Source organism: Trachypithecus francoisi, unplaced genomic scaffold, assembly GCF_009764315.1.
Source record: "Trachypithecus francoisi isolate TF-2019V2 unplaced genomic scaffold, Tfra_2.0 Contig01440, whole genome shotgun sequence".
NCBI lineage: Eukaryota > Metazoa > Chordata > Mammalia > Primates > Cercopithecidae > Trachypithecus > Trachypithecus francoisi.
In genome coordinates, this window is record NW_022681431.1 from 27,495,294 (window position 1) to 27,512,308 (window position 17,015).

A 17,015-nucleotide genomic window follows, 5' to 3' on the forward strand; every position below is an offset into this window, starting at 1 on the left:
GAAGATACTATGTGAAGTTAAATTAACATGCTGTTTTTGAGAGAAAGCTTCTGAGTAGACTTGCTAAATACAAATTTATTTCTATTTAGTAACATTTTGATAATAAATAGCATATAAAAAAAACAAAGTCCCTGTTATTTCTTGCTCATTTCAAAATATATGGAATACAAATATGATCTGAAGCCTCCTTTACCCTCGAAATCTAAATGGTATTAGCTCAAACCTCCATTACAGAGTCCTGACTCTCCTGTTTCTGCATATAGTCATTATTATGACCCAAAGACAAAACTCACTCCAAATATAAAACTCTTTTACAACATGGTGAATTTAGTGACAGTTTTTTGATAATTAAAGATCACATAAATGTATGTCATACGTTAGAAAAATTTAAATTCACCCATGACACTTTTCTTTCTTAGAAGGCCTTTTATCCATCTCACCAAGGGGAGTTTCCCATTGTCCCATTACCTCATATCATTACCTGTTGTCCTTTCTTCCCTCTTTCTTTGTATTTTGTCATATGGAATAGTAAACTATCTTCCTTTGCTGCTGATACTCCTGATTTTGAGATCTCACTTCTCTACTCAATAGTTCTCTAGCCTGGCTGCTCTTGAGAAACAACTGGATCCTCTCCCCAGAGTTTTTGATGTAGTGCTCTCAAGGGGAGCTCACACATGGGTATATTTTAAAACGTTCTGCAGATAATTCTTGAACTCAAAGGACTAATCAAGTTGTTTTTTCCAGTAATTTATCTAAGTTGACTTCCGATACTAAATGGAAAGAAAATAACACCTCTGGCTTCTTACATATGATTACATCTTTACAATCTGAAAGTACATAGTTTATTTCATGTTTACTTCAATGTAGTCACAATTTTTTTTTTTTTCCACTGGACACTCACAGCTTTTTAATGCAAACTTTTGATAATATGAATTCTAGTATTTTCTTGAAATTTTAAACGTGTTAGCCATGCACAAAATCTGATTTTTTGACTGATTTTATTTTGTACTTTTTTTGCTTTGTTTTTAGTATTGTTTCAAAATGCGTTGTAAGCATGTTAGATTCCTGATGAATTTTGAAATGTGCGAGGCTTCTAATCATTGCAATGGTCATGGAGTAAGTAACTGCAATGTTTATTTTAAGCAGCTTGCTTTTAACAATCAAACAATTTGACGATTTAAAAAACATGACTTTTTTTGCTTGCCATTTTTATGTCATTTGGTGTCATTTAACAGTCTATAATTTATAACCTCAATTTTGTCTTCTTAAGAAACTTATCAAACTACTTATTAGAGAAGACAAAGAGAAAACATTTAAGATGATTCTGGATGTTTAAAATGTTTGATGGATATGTGAGGTGGATGTGCTATAAGCAATAGAAGATAGAAACTGGTAAATAAAGATCATTAGAATTTTCTTGCTAATGATGCAAGTTAATTTAGTGTCTAGGCTGTCAGCTAGCAAGTAGATTATAATTAGTGACAAGTTACTGGTAATTTGAGGTATTTGGGCCTGGCTATGGGGGGAGTTAAAAGAATTTTTTAGAAAAAATTTGATTTGACAGCAAAAGCTAGATGTACTTTGCACAGTATGAACATCAGCAAGGGAAAATTCAATAAATTTATCTATTTAGATAAATTCTCTAGAATGAGATACTCTGTGGAGTAAGTATAGATTATTCATTAGTCTTCATTGAAATTATTCTTTTTTTTATTATTTAAGGTTTGCAACAATTTTAACCATTGCCATTGTGAAAAGGGGTATAATCCTCCTTACTGCCAACCAAAGAAAGAAGCATTTGGAAGTATTGATGATGGACACTTAGTACCAGCTGGTTAGTGTTCTTAAAATTGTATTAATTATGTGTAGTATGTAAGACAGTAAATTATAGGCTTCAAGCCAGATTACAAAGCAACTAATGTCAACATGCTTTTATTTTATTTGTAAGATTTAAAAAATGTTGACAGTGCAAGTTTGTGCTGTTCTTTCTATATTAGCATTGACACTGTTTACTGAGAAAAAGTATGGCTAATGTTAGGCAGTTTGAAAAGTAGAAATTTTGGTGTGTAAAATTTGACCAGTTAATTTAAACTGTTCACTTTGGATCATCTCCTATATTTATATTTACTATTATATTTATGTTTACTGTATTTATTATAAACTCCTATAAACTAGAGCTTATAATAGTGTCAGTATAGTCATTATTATATTAAGGCCCCTAGAATCTTTCAGACTGTCTTTTCTTCCTATTCACTTATAATTGGTTGTCTTTCTCCTGCATTGTAAGGGCTCCACGCTAATCTTTGGAAATTTGCTCTTTCTAATCCTGTCCTGATGTTCCTGAGTGGTATTTTGAGATTAATCAGGCCTAGATGAATTGGGGTCAACTGGAGGTGAAGGGCATACCCTGGTTTTAGAAGGTATGAGTCTACCCAAAATAACTGGGAGCATAAATGGGCTGCGAACTCTACCCCCATCTCTCTCTTTTTCTGTGTGTGAGATGGAGTTTCGCTCTTGTCACCTAGGCTGGAGTGCAACGATCTCTGCTCACTGAACCTCCGCCTCCTGGGTTCAAGCAATTCTCCAGCCTCAGGCTCCCGAGTAGCTGGGATTACAGGTGCCCACCACCAAGACCAGCTAATTTTTGTATTTTTAGTAGAGGCAGAGTTTCACCATGTTGGCCAGGCCTCTACCCCTATCTCTTTTAGGACCTTGCAAGAAAGTCCTGAAACTTTGGGGCAGACTTATCTGTAGCTTGGATGCTACATAAAAGCATACATAGGCTGATCAGCTTTTTAAAGAGACAGTACAAAGCCACATCAAACTATGTATCAGACAAAAAATACCCCATAGTAATTAAACCTATAACATATAAGTATATTCATATATTATTATTTTCATATAACATGAAAAATAAATGTTTATTTGAATTATATATTTTCAGTAAACAGTAGTTTACAATGAGAAACAGAAAGTCCTATAATATAGCAATTTAACTCTTTAAAAATCCTTTACTGGGCATTTAAATTTTTATTTTTATTTTTATTTAAATTTCTATTTTTATTTAAAATTTTCAGCCTATATTATTATATATCCTGAAGGTACATAAATGTAAGACTTTAAAAGAAAGAACATAAATTAGCTAATTGCTTGAACTTGGGAGTTGGAGGTTGCAGTGAGCCGAGGGCATGCCACTGCACTCCAGACTAGGTGACAGAGCAAGACTCTGATTCAATAATAATAATAATAATAATACAGTCATTTAGCCGCCTTATCTGTGATATCTGGGTCATGTTGGTGTTTGTATTATAATTGTTCTAATTTTCATAATCCAAGTTCTTAGAAAACACAGTTACAATATTCTCAATTTGAAAAATTATACCTGTGCTATCTTGATACAACAGTTATTCTGTACTATAAGTCAAAGTGGGACTGTTAACACTGATGCTTTCGATACCTTTAAATTGCACATTTAAGTTACATTAGTCAGAGTGAACACACAGATTGTGGTTGCCAACATCAGCAGTAATGGGAAGAAAAAGAAAAAAAAGCAGCAATAGCAACTATAGAAGATGGATAGTTGGTGTGTTAGTCATTTGACACTAAAACAGTGTTGGTTTTAGTCCCTATTTTTTTCGTCTTTTATATTTCATTTTATATTAATATTTTATATTTTGTTCTTTTCCCTGCAACCTTCCACAGTAGTTGCCAACCAGAAATTTTTCTATCCCAGTGACAGATTCACTAGTGTGTAAGACTTTCAGTACTACAACTAGGATACGTTTTAGGCAAACCTGTATGATTGATATCCTAGGCCGACCACTCTAAGTCTAGATGGAAGTCCAGATGGCAGCACATGAGCCTGCAGTCAGAGAAAACCTTCTAAGCCAACTAGTTTCCTTTAGCCAGTTGCCATGGGCTCTTCTTTCATCTCCTCCATTCTGGGGCTTACAGGTCTACCCTGAAAGACCTGAGCTGATATGTTAGTTGGCTGTATGTTTTGTCTCCATGTAGTCCCTTCGGAGGCCCTGTACCCAGTCAGGGGGGCCTTGGGCTTTCCCCAGTAAAGCCTGGACTCAATGTGGGAGAAACGCTTGTGATCCTGAATGCATTTTAGGACATAAAGAGTTTGGGTTGCAAAGGTCATCTAAATGAGTCCAGGTTTATTTCATTATCCCCATTCTGCTTTTTAATATCACTGATTTGTGTTACCATAATATGACCCAGAAAAAGTGTCAAATTATGGATTAGATTGCCTTAATTATAAGCCAAAAACATTGTTGACTTTTGTTACTATTTCATGAATATTTTCAAGGAACTTATAATCTGTTTTATAGCATTATGCATATAATCATATAAACATAAGTACATAATTGAATATGTATGAATATGTGCTTGTATGTATGACTATCTGCTTTTTGCATATGCTGGAGTCTAAATTCACACATATTTTTGCCTAATTGTCTACTTAGTATATAAAATTATAAAGAGTATATTTTAATCTAACTTTATGATTTTTCTTTCCATAGTTTTTCATTTTATCCTAACCCTCAGAGATGACCATTAATAATACTATATACATACCTGATTTTCAGAGGTTATTATTAACCCTTTTAATCTTTGACAAGCTCATAGACCAGAAAAAATTATATTCTACTTACATTTCTTTAATGTCATGGGGCTTCCCAGTTACTTGATGGCGATAGGAAATTTATGATTTTTCTGTGAATTACTATTTCATCACTTTTGTCTATCTATTTTATGTGTTTATTTGACCTTTTATAACATACGCATGCAAACACACACACACAAGTGTTGTACAATACTCATAAAATTTACCATCTGAATGCTTTTTAAGTGTTTAATTCCATGACATTAAGTCCATTGTTGTGCAACATCATCCCTCTGCAGAGCTCTTTCCATGTTGCAAAGCCAAAACTGTAAATCAATTAAACAATAAGCTCTCATTCCTCCTCTTCCCAGGCCCTGCAAACTATTATTCTACTTTCTGTCTCTGAATTTGACAACTTCAGTAACTCATATAAATGGAATGAATCATGCCATATTTGTCTTTTTTGAAAAAGCCTGGCTTTTTTCACTAAGCCTGATGTCCTTAAGGTTCATACATATTGTAGTGTGTGTCAGAATTTCATTTCTTTTAAAGGGTGAATAACATTTTATTGTATGTATATGCCACATTTTGTTTAGCCATTCATCTGTCAATGGATACTTGGGTTTCTTCCACGTTTGCGCTATTGTGTATAATGTTTCTGTGACTATGGGCTTACAAATATCTCAAGACCCTGTTTTCAATTATTTTGTGTATACATTCAGAAGTGAACTTGCTGTGTCATATGGTGATTATATTTCTAAGTATTCTGAGGAATCACCATACTATTTTCCAGCAGCGACATTGTTTTACATTCCCACTAGCAGTGTACAAGTTATTTTCTGTTTCAATTTCTCCACATCCTTGTCAATACTTGTTATTTTCTGTTTTTTTTTTTTTTTTTCTGATAGTAGCCATCCTGATGGGTGTGAAGTGGTATCTTTTTGTGTCTTTCATCCCTGTATAGGTATAATAGGATCTTATAGATCAGAAATTTATCATTTTTAAAAAGGGTATAGTTTTGTTAAAAATTGGTTATTGGGGGATATTTTCTGTTATTGTATTTCAACATCACTTGTTACATGTAGAAAATCTACTGATATTTGTGCATAAGTTTAATCAATGGATTATCACTGTATTGAGAAGTCTATTTGTTTATTTTTTTGGGGATTAACATTTTTGAAATGATGTAAACTGCAATTAATAGCAATTTTGCCACATCTTTTCAACAGTAGTTCTGTGAATGGAGAGAGAGATAGAGAGAGATAGAGAGAGAGAAAGAGAGAGAAACAGAAAGACAGAGGGAGGGAGGGAGCACGTACATTCTGGTCTCTCCACTTTTTGTGAAGACAACAATCCCATCAGATTAGGACCCCACACTTATTACCTCATTTAACCCTAATTATTTCTCAAAGTCCTCATCTCCAAACATCATCACATTGGGGGTTAAGGCTTAAACATATGTATTTAGGGGGACACAATTCAGTTCATAAAATTCTACTCTGTGTTGCTCAAATTCATGTTCTTCTTACATGCAAAAAAAATTCATCCCATCCCAAGAGTCCCAAAAGCCTTAAGTCATTCCAGTATCAATTTTAAGTACAAAGTCTCATCTGAATAGCATCTAAATCAGGAATGGGTAACATTCGAGATATGATTTATCTTGAGACAAAATTTCTCCCCAACTGTGAATGTGTAAAACCAGACAAATTATGTGTTTCCAAAATACATTTTATTTTATTTATTTATTTATTTTGAGACAGAGTCTTGCTCTGTTGCCCAGGATGGAGTGCAGTGGCGCAATCTTGACTCACTGCAAGCTCTGCCTCCCGGGTTCACCCCATTCTCCTGCCTCAGCCTCCCAAGTAGCTGGGACCACAGGTGCCCACCACCACGCCCGGCTAATTTTTTGTATTTTCAGTAGAAATGGGGTTTCACCGTGTTAGCCAGGATGGTCTTGATCTCCTGACCTCCTGATCTGCCTGCCTCGGCCTCCCAAAGTGCTGGGATTACAGGCATGAGCCACCGCACCCGGCCCTGTTTCCAAAATATAATAGTGAAATAAACATAGGACAGACATTCCCATTCCAAAAGGGATAAATTAGAGGGAAGGAAGAGATGATGAGTTTCAAGCAATTCCAAAACCTAGCAGTGCAAGTTCCATTGTATCTTAGGCGTGAGAGTTGGCCGTACACTACACACCAGACACCTCAATTGCTTTATCTTTAATCTTCCATATGAACTGAGATGTAAATTAAAATCCTATCCAAATCCTATTTGGCTTAATGTTCTTCCCTCCAGGTCCACTGAGGTGGTGCATTACTTCCACAGTCCTAGGTGGCAGACCCACTCCCTTGGCTTGGTAGGCTCCCCTGTTCGTACTATCTTTACAATGTCCCACCCATAAGGCACTGGGCTAGGGCTACCTGGTCCACTGAAATTAAAAAGGAGGCCCCACCCTCTATAACCAAAGAGAATGCAGCCTTGATCCTTTGGTCTGTGGCACTTTGATAATCTTTGAGTCAATGGCGCAATTATTCTTTCCTTTTCTTGAAAGATAAAGCATGCTCATAGCCAAAGAGCCCTTTTGTCCCATTCTTTTTCCTTCATTTCCAACTGGCAATGTCTCTGCCAGTATAATTCCATCTATGCTGGTATTGTCTTAGATTTCTGATTTCTGCTGAGATGGCTGATTAAATACATTATTCACATTCATAATCTCTTTATCAAATGATTTTCTGGCCCCATCCTTTGTATTCTCTCCAGAACACGTTTTCTGATTTTGAGAAATATGGATAGGCTGAGAATTTCTGGTTAACAATTATTTCAATTACTTCTTTAATCCATCTCTCCTCTCTTTCATTTTACCATAAGCAGTCAGGAGGACTCAGGCCATGTCTTGAACATTTTGCCTAGGGGTCACCTCAGCTGTTACCCAACGTCAGCTTGCAAACTCTATCTTTTACAAAACTTTAGAACACAATTTAGCCAAGTCTTTGCCATTTTTTTAAAACAGGAATGGCTTTTCCTTCATTGTCCAATAACATGTTGCTTTACTTCTGTCTAAGACCTCACTAGAAGCACCTTTAATATTCGTATTTCTCCCAACATTCTGTTCATGATTATGTACGTATTCTCTAAGAAGAGGTAGGTGTTCTCTTTTCTCTCAGTGCTCTCACCAGAACCACCTTTAATATCTATATTTCTGTCAACAGTCCTTTACTGCAATCTAGGCTTTTTGTAGTTTGCACCTTAAAATGATTCCAACCTCTACCCATTTCCCAGTCCCAAAGCCACAGCTATAGTTTTAGGTATTTGTTAGAGCAGCACCTCATATCTTGGTACCAAAATCTGTATTAGTCAGGGTTCTCCAGAGAAACTGAATGAATAAGATATCAGTTCATCATATGGTGGAAGGTTGAGAACTCAAAAATCATCAATAAAACACTAGCAACATCCACTTTATACTTTAGTGTTTTTGTTTTTATTATATTCATTTTTTATATATGAAAGAAATGTTTAATGTTTGGAAATGATGTTGGTAATGATATCTTCTCCTTTTCATTGGGATAATAAAATCTCTGATGTAATTTAAAATTGCTATTTTTCATTCCAGAGAAAAGTTACATGGAGGAGGGAAGACATGCCCCTTTTCAAAAACAACGTTTTCAACTCATTTTCTATATTTTGCTACCTGTGCTTATTATTACTACTGCCATTTTAATAAAACGGAAAAAATTGAGAGAGCTATGCTATAGAGGGGAAACTGAAAGTGAGAGGTATGTATATACATATATATATAATGTACACACAAATATATGTAAAATATATGTACATATATTTACTCTTATTACATTTAGAAAGACAAGAAAAATGTATTTGTGTTTCATCAGGAATAATCTCCAACTGTAGGTAAGGCAATATAAAGAGAGGCTCAGGGAGACATTTACAAAATGGTTTGATGCCCTTTGTTATTTGTTTTGATATTTCTTCTCATCTTACAAATTACTAAAACCACACAGTTTACCACTAGTATAATGGTAAGAGCAGATATGGCTGCCAGGGGAATTTTGGAGGTTTATTTAGCCTCTTAGTTCACCGACCCTGTCCATAAAGTCATATCACCTATGAACTCCATTAGAATTACATGACACTGCATTTCAAGGGAACTTCCAAAAACTAAATTTATTAGATACAGATTCTCAGGCCAGTGATGAACATCTTTATTAGAACACCTCTCTCAATTAGAGATAATGTCTATAAACCTATTTTGACAATATTTGTTTTTCTAAATATAGATATTGCTGATTTGTAAAATCATTTCTTAATTAGAAACTACATGTGTAGTTAATAATGTCAGGTTAAAGAGACAGGAGGCACCACCATGTAGGAAGAGAATTACACTTAGCTTCGGGAAACCTTGTTTTAAGTTATAAATCTTGCATGTAACCCTGTAATACAGTGAATAAGTGATTTAATCTTTATTTACTTAATATTATTCTCTATAACTCTACAGAATGGGAGATAATAATAGCTTTTCAATGTATCTAAACTTTTGAGTATATCAATTTAATGAGTGAAATCATCATGCTATCTGTAACCAGTTGCACAAAATTTTAAACTTCATATTGAGCCCCTTATTCATAATTTACAATATTTCATCACAGATATATTTACATCTAGTTTTACCCTCCAAGAACTGATGCAAAGATAAAACATGTTTATATTTTTTGAGAGAGAGAAAGAAATATATTGAGCTGTATATAAAAAGTATTTAAAATTTGTGAGTGCTACTTTATGTTTTGGCTTATTGGAACTGAGAAATTAGGGATATCATAAAATAAGGGGACCTGCCTATATAAATGTGGGTTTACAAACATAAATTATTGATTACATGTAGAATGAGAATGAGAAGACTCAATTACCAGACTGAGGTAACTGATGGCGTTTGTTCTAATATTGAAACAGTACCTGTTTAAGTTGTGAAAAGGAGATTTTCATTTATTTGAATTGCTGTTTCTTTGAAGAACAGTTTTCATTCAGGTATTTATTCAAGAATTACTATTTTCCTCACTTTAAAACAAAGTTTATCAATTTTATAGCTCTGTGTCAGAAGAAAGCAGCAGTAACAACAAGTCATCCCTCAGTGAAAGGTGAGTATAGAACTATATGTTGAATCATTTTGCATTGTAAGTTTTGATCATTGCTTATGAGCACTTAAAAATGGTTAGTTTGAAACCAAACTTTTTTAATGTATTTGTTTAATTCTGTCTATAGGTTGTTTTATAATAATAAATAATAAAACTTGGTTTTGTGATACCTCAGTCTCTCCTTCTTGACCTATAAAAGGAGAGAATTTTGTGCACTCACACTAGCAACTACCATCTATGAGCATGTAAATCATGGGTTTGTTTTTTTCTTTAGCATTGGGTAGGAGCATTTGTGTTTTAGTGATATCTTACTGGCATATAAAAAGATAACTGATGGCCGGGCGCGGTGGCTCAAGCCTGTAATCCCAGCACTTTGGGAGGCCGAGACGGGCGGATCACGAGGTCAGGAGATCGAGATCATCCTGGCTAACACGGTGAAACCCCGTCTCTACTAAAAATACAAAAACTAGCCAGGCGAGGTGACGGGCGCCTGTAGTCCCAGCTACTCAGGAGGCTGAGGCAGGAGAATGGCGTAAAGCCGGGAGGCGCAGCTTGCAGTGAGCCGAGATCCGGCCACTGCACTCCAGCCCGGGCGACAGAGTGAGACTCCGTCTCAAAAAAAAAAAAAAAAGATAACTGATGCTCTAATCAGCAGTACCAACCTTGTTGGCATCAGGGACGGGTTTAGTGGAAGAAAATTTTCCCATAGGGCGGGGTGGAGGGGGATAGTTTCAGCTCACACCATCAATCATTAGTTAGATTCCCATAAGGAGTGTGCAACCTAGACCTCTCACACGTGCAGTTCACAATTGAGTTCATGCTGCTATGAGAATCTAATGCCACTGCTGACCTGACAGGAGGTGGAGTTGAGGCAGCTTTGGGCCTCAGATGAGCCCCAGGTGAGCCCCAGTACTATGCTGATCTGGGAGGCTGTACGCTTCCGGTGTGACACAGCAGGGTACCAGCTGTGATGGCCACAGGAGTGCTCATATCTCCCCTTTCCCAATTCCAGGCAGCCCACTGCACAGACAGATTCCTTCTTCCTGAGGAAAAGAGAGAGAAGAGAGCAAGGGACTTTGCCTGTGAACATAGGAATTTCTCCCTATTTCCCTCCAAGGCCATCAGAGTTGGGTATTTAGGAGTCTGCAAGAGATACAGCATCTCTGGGCTTAGAGATCCCACTAGCACTGAAATGCCTGTAGAGGCAACAGACTTAAGTAACTTAATACTCAATCTTCTTTGAATTCTTGGAAAGTCCTTTGAAGAAGGACAAGTAAAAACAAAGCCAGACTGTGAAGACTAGAATAAATACCTAGAGACAGTGATAGACTGCAATACAATAATAGTAAGGGCCTTTTAACACCACACTTTCAGCAGTGGTCAGATCATCCATACAGAAAATCATCAATGAAATATTGGAATTAAACAACACTAGATCAAATGGCCCTAATTGACATTTACAGAATATTTTATGTAACTAGTGCAGAATATATGTTAATTTCATCGGCACATAGAACATCCTCCAGGACAGATCATATGTAAGGCCACAAAACAAGTCTTAACACATTGAAAGATGGAATAATATCAAGTTATCATTTTGAAAAACAGTGGAATGAAATTAGAAATCAATGAAAAGAGGAACTTTGGAAACTATACAAATACATGAAAATTAAACAATATGCTCTTGAAAGACTGGTGTGTCAATAAAGAAATTAAGAAGGAAATATTTTTAAAAATGGAAGGAAACAAAAATGGGAACATAACATACCAAAGTCTATGGAATGCAGCAAAACCAGTACTGAAAGGAAGGTTTATACCTATACATACTGACACCAAAAAAGTAGAAAGACTTCAGTTATGCAACCTCATGGTGCAACGCAAGAAAGAAAGCAAGGACAAACCAAACCACAAATTAGTAGAAGAAAATAAATAATAAAACCTAGAGCAGAAATAAATGAAATTGAGAATTAGAAAGGTCCATGAAACAAGAAGTTTGTTTTTGAAAAGATAAACACGTCTTTTGCTACATTGCCCAAGAAAAAGAAAAAAATGGATTGAATACTTAAATGTAAGATATGATTTATATGAGCACAAATCAGAGAAAAAGACCTTGCAATTGACACTTCAGTAATTTAAAGACAGCATTCAAGTAGAGATATTATGAGCAAATGTGTGTCAATAATTTGGAAAACCTAGAAGAAATGGACAAATTCCTAGACACATACAGTCATAATGAATAATGACATAGTAGCTGCAATAAAAAGTTTGCCATCCAAGAATAGTTCAGGACTAGATAGCTTTAATATTGTATTCTACCAAATATTTAAAGAAGAACTAGTACCAATTTTACTCAAACTATTCCGAAACATTGAGAAGGAGGGAATATTCCCAATATCATTCTACAAGGCCAACATTTCCCTCAAAAACCATACAAAGACACAGCAATAACAACAAAAACCTACAGGCCAACATCCTGATGAACATGCAAAAATCCTCAACACAATACTAGCAAACTGAATTCAACAACGCATTAAAAAGATTATTTATCACGATCAAGTAGGATTCATCACAGGGATGCAAGGATGGTTCAGCAATGCAAATCAGTAAATGTGACCTATCACATAAATAGAATCAAGGACAAAATCCATGCGGTCATTTCAATAGAGGCTCAAAAAGCATTTGTAACACTCAACATAACTTCATAATAAAAACTCTTAATGTAGTTTAGCAGGAACATATCTCAAAACAATAAAGGCCATGTATATCAAACTCATAGACAGCAGCATTCTAAATGGAGAAAAATTGAAAGCCTTTCCTTTATGATGTAGAAAAACACAAGAATGTCCATTTTGCTTCTTTTATTTATCATAGTACTGGAAGTCCTAGTCAGAGCGATTAGACAAAAGAAAGATATCAAGGGTGTCCAAATTGGAAAGGCAGAAATCAAATTCTTATGTGCAGATGATATGATCTCATATTTAGAAAAATCTAAAGACTCCTCCAAGGGGAAAAAAACTGTTAGAGGTGATAAATGTAATTAGTGACATCGGGGGATACAAAATCAAACAAAAATTAGTAGCATTTCTATATGCCAACAGTGAACAACCTACAAATAAAGAAAGTAATCCTATTTACAACAGCTATAAAAATACCTAGGAATAAATTTAATCATAAAAGTGAAAGATTGCTGCAATGAAAATTGTAAAACACTTAACTAACTGGTAGTGGTGGCTCACGCCTGTAATTCCAGCACTTTGGGGGGCCAAGGTGGGTGGACTGCCTGAGCTCAGAAGTTCGAAACTACCCTGGGCAACATGGAGAAACCTTGTCTCTACTAAAATACCAAAGAAAAAAAAAAAAGCCATGCATGGTGATGCAAGCATGTAATCCCAGCTACTCGGGAGGCCAAGGCAGGAGAATCACTTGAGTGTGGGAGGCAGAGGTTGCAGTGGGCCAAATCATGACACCACACTCCAGCTTGGGTGACACAGTGAGACTCCATCTCAAAAATAAATAAAAATAAGAACAAAAATAAAACACTTATCAAAGAAATTAGAGAGGACACAAAAAAGTGGAAATATATCCCAAGCCCATGGATTAGAAGAATTAATACTGTTTAAATGTCCATAAAACCCAAAGCAATCTGGAGATTCAATGCAATCCCTATCAAAATACCAATGACATTCTTCACAGAAATAGAATAATAATCCAAAAATTCATATGGAACCACAAAAGATAGTCTCTTTAACAAATAGTGTTGGGAATATTTTATATCCTCATGCTAAAGATTGAAATTGGGCCATTATCTTATACACAAAGGCCAACACAAAATGGATTGAAGACTTAAATGTAAGATATGAATTATAAAACTCTTAGAAGAAAACAGAAAAATCTTCATGACATTGGTCTTGGCAATGATTTCATGGATATGACATGAAAAGCACAGACAACCAATGAAAAAAAGACATATGGGGCAACATTAAACTCAAAAGCTTCTTCATAGCAAAGGAAATGCTGAAAATCCAATGGAATGGGAGAAAATATTTGCAAACCATTTATCAGTTAAGGAGTTAATTCCCAAAATATATTAAGAACTCTTTCAACTCGATAGCAAAAAACTAATAACCTGATTAAAAGTTACTTTAAGACTTGAATAGACATTTTGCCAAATAACATATATGACTCTTACAACTCTATAGCAAAATATCTAATAATTTAAAAAATGGGCTAAAGACTTCAGTAGACATTTCTCCCAAGAAGACATACAAGTGGCCAATAAGCATATGAAAAGATGCTCAATTTCATTAACTATCAAATGTATACTAATCAAAACCACAATGAGATTCACCTCACACCTGTTAGGATGGATCTTAAAAAAAAAAATCAACAATAGTGAAATGTTGAGGAGGATGTGGAGAAATTAGAATCTTTGTGTATACTGTTGGTGGGAATGCAAAATATTGAAACCATTATGGAAAATGACATAGAGGGTTATCAAAAATAAAAAATACAATTACCATATAATCCAGCAATTCTACTTCTTGAAATTTATGGAAAAGAGTTGAAATCAGGAAACCAAAGAGATATTAGCATTCCAATGTTCATTGAAGCACTATTCACAACTCTCAAGTGTGGCTACAACCTAAATGTCTGTCGATGAATAAGTGGATAAAAACAAATGTGGCATCTCTCTCCTCCTCCTCTCTCTCTCTCTCTCTCTGTCTGTCTCTGTGTGTGTGTGTGTGTGTGTATGTATCTAATGGAATATTATTCAGCCTTAAAAAGGAGATCCTGTAACATGTAAAACATGGATGAACCTTGAGGACAAATACTGAAATAATTCCACTTACTTGAGATATCTAAAAAGTCAAACTCACAAAATTAGAGCAGAATGCTGGTTTCCAGGGACTAGGGGGTGGCAAATGGGTAGTTGCATGTCAGTGGGCTAAAGTCTCAAATATGCATGATGAAAATATTCTAGAGATCTCATGAAAAACATTGTCCCTAAAATTAACAAATCTGTATTGTATGCTTAAAAATGTGGTAAGATGGTCGATCTCATGCTGTGTTCTTACCATATATAGCACAACTTTTTAAAAATAAAAACTTTTGCGATTCAAAAGATACCCTTAAGAAGGGAAAAAGGAACCGTGAATGTGGAAAAAATCTTTGTAATACATATTTCAAATGAAAGATTCACATTCAGAATATATACTGAACTCCCACAAATTGATAAAAAATAGATGAGAATATAATGACCAAAATATTTGAAGAAACACTTCACAAAAGATGATATCAAAGGGGCACAGAATATGAAAATGTGCTTAATGCCATTACTCTAAGATATGAATTAAAATCAAAATGATATTTTCCTAAACTACTACAACAGTTTCTAAAATTAAAAAAATGGACATCATCAAGGATAGGCAAGGATATCAAGCTACTAAAACTCTCACGTGGTGCTGGTGTGAGGGTATTCTGGTACAGCATACTTTTCACTACTGTTCAGGAGTTTAGCATCTTCTAAACCTGAATATTTATGTAATCTATTACAGCAGTCTGTGTTCATTCAGGGCATAGAAACAACACAGTGATTTAAGCAGGGGATGCAAGTATAAAGACGAATTTACCTATAATAGAAGAGTAACTATAAGATATTGGGAAAACATCCTTTTCATGAGACCCTAGTGGAGAGTACATAAGGAAGAACTAACTTAGAAGTGGGTATCCTTCCCATGCCTGAGGTGGAAAAGATACAGTTGCCTCGGTGGAAAAGATGTAGTTGCAACCTACTGAATGGCAGGGGAAGTTTATTCATTTTCTTGAGTCAGATCTGGTCATCAGTTGTGTGGCATGCAGAAGGAAACCATCTAGACCACAGAAAACCATAGTTGAGCTGCAGCTGGTGGCCAAGTATGAGATAATGTAGTGGAAGTGGGGGTGTCAGTTCAGTAAGAGGACTGAACCTCAATAATCAGATGTGAAATTCAAATTAAAAACACAGTATGATACTACTAAATGCATGCTAGATGGCTATCATTATAACAACTTACAATGTCAATTAGTGAGAATATGGAGCAACTGGAGCTTTTATATCCCCTGTAGGGAATGTAAATTTACAAAATCAATTTGGAAAACTGGTAAAATCTATTAAGGCTTTGCTAATGCCTATTTTATAACCCAGAAGATTCCACTCATTGGTGTGTACCATTAGTAATGTGCACATGTGTGGATCAAGAGACATGCACAAGAATGTTCATGGCAGAACTGGTTGATGAAAACATTGGAAACAACCTGACTTTACATCTTATTGCCTTCTTTCCCAATATCAGTAATATATGTATATGTGGGTCTCTGTTTATTTAACATAAACTCAGTCAAAAGGTTTTTGGAGACATGGCCAAGGAGAATCAGGAAAAAGATTCTGAAATTCATATGAAAGAAGAATATGTGGTATCCAGGTAAACCTTAGTATTAAATAACACGAATTAAAATAAAAATCTGTTTGTTTGTTTGTTTGTTGATTGATTGATTGATTGCTTGATTTTTTAAGAGAGGGAGTTTCTCTTCGTCACCCAAGCTGGAATGCAGTGGCATGATCATAATTCACTGCAGCCTCAACCTCTGGGGCTCAAGTGGACCTCCCATCTCAACCTTCCAAGTAGATGAGACTACAGGCACACATCATCACTCCTGGGGAATTATTTTTTGTAGACATGAGGGTATTCCTGTGTTGCCCAGGCTGGTCTCAAACTCTTCAGCTCAAGTGATCTTCTTGTCTTGGGCTCACAAAATGTTGGCATTATAAGCATGAGTCACCCATGCCTGATCTGCTTATTTTTTTAAAGTATATTTTCTGATTAAAATATATAAGAAATTTTGGTAGGTACATGAATTAAGACAAATATTTTCATAATTACAATAACTAATAAAATCTCCATCAATAATTGATATGTACATCTTCTCAAATATTTTTCTAAGCAAAATATTAAAAATACTTCTTTTACTTTGAGAATATTGGGACAAATTTTTATGTATTAAAATGCAGTCATATCATTTTGTGGGATGTAGTAGTCAAATTAAAAATAAAAAATCATTTATTTTATGTTAGAAAGAACAAATGAAAGTCACAAGTGAACACTCTGATAGTTGATTTCTCAGCAAGGCAAAGTTTACTCTGCAGAAGGGTGCTGTTCATTAGTTTGGTCACCATGAGAGCACACCGAACAAAGGAAAGCAGCAGCTTTATCCCTAAT

The 17,015-nt window shown here is 35.2% G+C and overlaps 1 protein-coding gene across 1 annotated transcript in view; it reads left to right on the plus strand.

Moving 5' to 3' along the window:
- LOC117095166 (disintegrin and metalloproteinase domain-containing protein 5) overlaps nt 1-11,415 on the plus strand; it is a 132,889-nt gene extending 121,474 nt beyond the window's left edge. The window contains exons 17-21 of the mRNA XM_033231875.1: nt 1,030-1,116; nt 1,723-1,834; nt 8,226-8,388; nt 9,712-9,762; nt 10,772-11,415. Coding sequence (XP_033087766.1) covers nt 1,030-1,116; nt 1,723-1,834; nt 8,226-8,388; nt 9,712-9,762; nt 10,772-10,898 — 540 coding nt within the window. The 3' untranslated portion in view covers nt 10,899-11,415. The remainder of the gene's footprint in view (nt 1-1,029; nt 1,117-1,722; nt 1,835-8,225; nt 8,389-9,711; nt 9,763-10,771) is intronic.
- The last annotated feature ends 5,600 nt before the right edge of the window (nt 11,416-17,015 follow it).